Source organism: Lathyrus oleraceus, chromosome 2, assembly GCF_024323335.1.
Source record: "Lathyrus oleraceus cultivar Zhongwan6 chromosome 2, CAAS_Psat_ZW6_1.0, whole genome shotgun sequence".
NCBI lineage: Eukaryota > Viridiplantae > Streptophyta > Magnoliopsida > Fabales > Fabaceae > Lathyrus > Lathyrus oleraceus.
Genome location: NC_066580.1, coordinates 147,143,953 through 147,148,674, shown reverse-complemented (window position 1 = coordinate 147,148,674; position 4,722 = coordinate 147,143,953). Strand labels below are relative to the sequence as shown.

General features: G+C 39.4%; 1 protein-coding gene across 1 annotated transcript; it reads left to right on the top strand.

Moving 5' to 3' along the window:
* Positions 1–2,678: 2,678 nt before the first annotated feature.
* On the top strand, positions 2,679–4,106 carry LOC127121253 (uncharacterized). Its single transcript, XM_051051809.1, has 2 exons — positions 2,679–3,572; positions 3,680–4,106. The coding sequence occupies exons 1-2, from the start codon at positions 3,510–3,512 to the stop codon at positions 4,049–4,051; spliced, it is 435 nt and encodes a 144-aa protein (XP_050907766.1). The 5' UTR covers positions 2,679–3,509; the 3' UTR covers positions 4,052–4,106.
* Positions 4,107–4,722: the final 616 nt, after the last annotated feature.

Genomic DNA, 4,722 nt, shown 5'->3' with positions numbered 1-4,722 from the left:
TGGCTGGAGATGATGAATAGTGACGCGTTTGATCCATAAAACATTTTGAAAATTTGAATATCAAGTTTGCCGCCCCCGCGCCCAATATTACCAAACTGCCACTATAATTTAATTAATTAATTTCAATTTAAATTCTAAGAAATCATGTAAAATACATAACATGTTCAAAAAATCATAGAAAAATGTGGAAAAATCAGAAAATTGTGAAAATTATTTTGTTGACTTTGTCACTGAGTGTAGATGATTTTTGATCTATTGGTCAAAGTTGTGCATGGAATATTTTTCATTTGACCTAGGGTTTCTTCCACATGTGTATATTTTGATACCTTAGACTAATTTGATCATGAAATTCTCATATTGTAAAATAAATGTCTGGAAATTTTTGTGATGATTGTTGACTGGATGAGGTTTATTTCCATATAAATTTTGTGCATTTTTGATACCTGGTCTTTGAGTTACAATTTTTTGAACTTAGGTGTGACGATTTGTGTCACACCTCATGATGCCAATTTGTTGGATTCTTTAGCATGACCTATCCTTGTTAGAATTGTTTGAAATTTGATATGGATGATCATTAACATGTTAGGATCCTTTGTGAATTTTTGTGGAATTGTTCATTGTATTTTCTAATTGATCATGATTTTTCATTTCTGGTGTTCATTTTTGCAAGCTCATGTGACCTAGGTTGATAGAATCATTGTGAAATGCTCATAGTGTATTGGATATTCATGAAATTTGGCATGCTTGTAGTAGACACATGTTAGGACCTCCCTGTTTTGGTCTCATCCATTTCTTTTTTGTTTTCATTGAGTTAGGAATTTTTAAAGTGGAAGCATGTGTTGAGGTTGTGATTTGGAGCCTATAATTGTGCCTGTTTTTATTGATTTTCATTGACATGGTTCCATTTGCCCAATTGAGCTCAAATTTGACATGGTAGACCTTTAATATCCCCTGTTTAGGGGTAAATTATTTGAGAATTTTTGGGATTGTGTTGATGTGGATTTGAATGCCATAGTTCTGTTTGTATGCTTAGTGCCTCCTTTGAACTAGTTTGCCTTATTTTGTGCATAGAATGAGCATGATGAATGATATGACCATGAAATTTGGTAGAATAGTTCCTGACATGTGTAGCTTTCATTTGGCTTTGGTCCTACTAATTTCCCATGTAATGTCACTGTTTACCATTGAATTGAAGTTAATGTATTTTTTGTAGCTTCATTTGATTGTGTTTTTGCATGCTTAGACATGTTGAATTAATTCCCATAGTTCCACTAGGCCAAATTGTATGAAAATTGACATGTAGCTTTTTGAATGTCCTCTGTTTAGGATATAATTTTTGTGGAATTTTCCATGCTGTTTTGATATTTTTTGTGATGTGATTTTGCTGATTGCTCATATGTGGTTTAACATTGCTCACTTTGCCTCACATGTTGCATAAAATAAAATGTGTGCATAGTTTGGATATGGGACCAATTGGGATCCCTTAGTATTCGAAATATCTTGACTTTGATCATGAATTGGTTGCTGTTTTAGGATTTTTCCTTCTTTTGGACCCTAGGCTAGTCCTAGTGGTCATGTTACTTACATTTGAATGTGATTGTGGCTTTTCAGGTTAAGGAGTTAAGGCTTAAGGATATTGTTTCACATTTGGGATGTTTTGCTTGATACTTGTAAACTAATGTGGCTGTTTTGTAGGATGCATAGCATTTGAGCTTTGAGCCTTGTGCCTTGCACATTGTTGTTTGATTGTACATTATTGATTCTTATTGTTGTTGTCTGATTATGAATGGGATGCTGATTCTGTTTGACTTTTGTACAGGTACACTTAGTTGCTCAGTTCTCTTAAGAACTTGCATTGCTTTGCTTATAAGCAATTGGCATTGAGGTATAGAACTTTCTTCTTCATGTAGTCTGGAGACCCGGCTGTTATTTGGCCGGGCAAATGTCTGAAGTCCTCCTTAAGAGGCAATGCTTGTGTATGTTTATATTTGTCCCAAGCAGGAAAAGTCCTCATCTGAGGCAATTGGTGGAAGGTAGGGATAAGCAATCTATCCCCCACTATTCTGTGAGTCTTCTCCTTGCTCCCATTACATGGTTGTAGCATTGAGATCCAAACCCAAGATCTATCGAGTCTAATTGGGGAAAGAGTTCCATCTTTCTGAACTCCCCCACATTCTTATATTTACATGCTCTCTCTGACTTGAGATAGAAGCAATGAGGCACACCCCTCATCACCTTTCATCTAGCTTCACCTTAGCCCCTCAATGGCAAGGTTAAGAGCTAACCTGACCCCGATACAGAGGCTTGTTTGTTGAGGTTGATATGACCCCTCGACTAAAGCCTAGCCCTGATGTTTGAGCCCCTTGCTGGTGTGTTTATTTCATGCTGTATATGTTTGTGTGGTGTGATTGTATCCCCTAGGTTTGCTAGACTCCGCGTAGTCTCGTTTGCATGTCAATTAAGGTAGCACGGTTCCTTCGTATAGGACTTCCTTTCTTGCTTGAGCTTTCCTAAAACACAAACAAACATTATCCCCTCTTAAGGATACGTCAACTCCTTCTACTACAGGTGAGTAAGTCTCCAAAGGTCGAGCATCCGGTAGATTGCGTAGTGACGTTGCCCACCTAAAAAACACAAACCAACAGGAATAGTTTAGCCGAACTACGGCAACTCTGATTCTCATGTTCAGATGAGATACGTAGGCACGAGATGCGATGTCTTGCCGAGTTTGACTAACGACTAACACTAATTCTTTTCTCTCGCCCTCGTTGCGATTGAGACCTCCCCTTTCTCTTGCCCTAGTTGCAATCGAGACCCTTCTTCTTCCTGTGTCTTGTTGTGTGCTTGGAAGCTGATGTAAGTCCATCGAGTGGCATTCGGGTTCCAGTGTGCGTGTGTTTTGGTTCGGATGCTGATGTAAGCCCAGTGATTGGCATTCAGGCTCCACGTTTGCCTCCTTGTGTGCGTTTTGGTTCGGATGCTGATGTAAGCCCAGTGATTGGCATTCAGGCTCCATGTTTGCCTTTGCCTGTGGTTGTTTGTGTGCGTGTTAGCCGAGCTACGAATGCTCTGATTCTCCTTCGTCCAAAGGAGATACGTATGCATAGGATGCGACATCCTAGCGAGCATGTGCCGTTTCCCCAGTCGAACTACTTAGACTCTGATGTCTATGCTTGATAGACTAAGTAGGCCCAGGATGCGATATCCTGCCGAGTCAGTTTCCGTCTTGTCTGTTTCCTGTGTCTCCTTCAGCCTGTATAGATGTTTATTTGAGCAGTGTTTTTAGAAACCATTTTCCCTTCCTATTGTGCGTGGATCCCGTCGAGTACGACGGATGCGTAGGGGTGCTAATACCTTCCCTTCGCATAACCGACTCCCGATCCCATTCTCTTTGGTCGCGAGACCATGTCTTTTCCAGGTTTACTCTGAGCGTTTCCTTTCCCTCTTTTGGGATAAATAACGCACGGTGGCGGCTCTGTTGTTCTGTTTTCCCGCCGGTTTTTCGCGTAATGCGACACAATGCTATGACTTGTAAGGCTACCACTCAGGATCCCAATGCACTTAAAAGAAAGGTAATTCATTGTGATATACATTTTGTCTTACATTCTACATTCTGTCTTACATTCTTCATTGTGATATGCATTGTGATGACAACCATACATTGTGTCTTACATTGTAGAGAAAACCTAAAAAAGGACATGTGCCAACTGCAACTGATATGCCAACTGCAAATGATATGCCAACTGCATCTGATATGCCTGCCCCAACTGCAACTGATATGACTGTTCCAACAAATGTGCCTGTTCCAACTGATCCACAGCCTCCAACTGATATGCCTGTTCCAACTATTATGAGTCAAACAGGATCTAGTGTGGCTGCCTCAATCACAAAACAATCCAGAAAAAGGGTTGAAAAAAAACCTATCATCAAAAGAAGGCAAAGTGAGAGGATCAAGTTGAGTTGGTTTAAAAGACCCATAACAGGTGAAGGAATATCTAGTGACAAACCAATTACCCTACCAGAAAATGAAGACATACCCACTTCAAAATGAGGGACTGATTATTATGTTTCTGCTATGTATTTTGTAATCCTTTTGGAAAACTCTTTTGTAATGCCAACTGATCTTTGAAGACATGTATTTTGTAATCCTTTTGTAACAAACATATGCACTTACTGTGATGATCAATTCTAATGTATCAGTTTAACATTATTGGTGTGTATTGTCTATAAAACACAATGGCTAGTCTGTCACATTTTTTTCTTGTTTTTCATAAACCATGAATTCTGCAGAGAGCCATGGCTAGTCTGTGCACTAATCTTACAACAAAACCATGAATTCCGCAGCATACAATAGGTCCAGTTTAGAAGGCTGCAGCAATCCAAGTCAAGAACATGACGAAAACCTTTCCAAGTTCATGCTTAATAATTCATGCTGCAACTAATGCCAAACAATGCCTCACCTATATCAGAACAAACACAAGACCAAGTTACACTTGTAGCATACCATATAATTTGACCTACAATCATGCAAACACCATGCTTGCGATATGAATCTGCCAGCCAACCAAGGCCTCAAAGCAGCCAAACCTGCAGCATGACCAAGATCATCATACCTATCAATTCTAAACCAAGTGCAGGCCATCTGTTACTCCAACATTTCATGTAATCTGGCATGCTATAGAAGTGCAAGCTGGGAGTTGTAACAAACTTGAAAGAAAGGCT

Excerpts from the sequence above, each read along its gene's own strand:
- LOC127121253 (XM_051051809.1), top strand. The coding sequence starts at position 3,510 with ATGCGACACAATGCTATGACTTGTAAGGCTACCACTCAGGATCCCAAT. Across the intron at positions 3,573-3,679 it reads CCAATGCACTTAAAAGAAAG|AGAAAACCTAAAAAAGGACA; the intron begins GTAATTCATTGT and ends CTTACATTGTAG.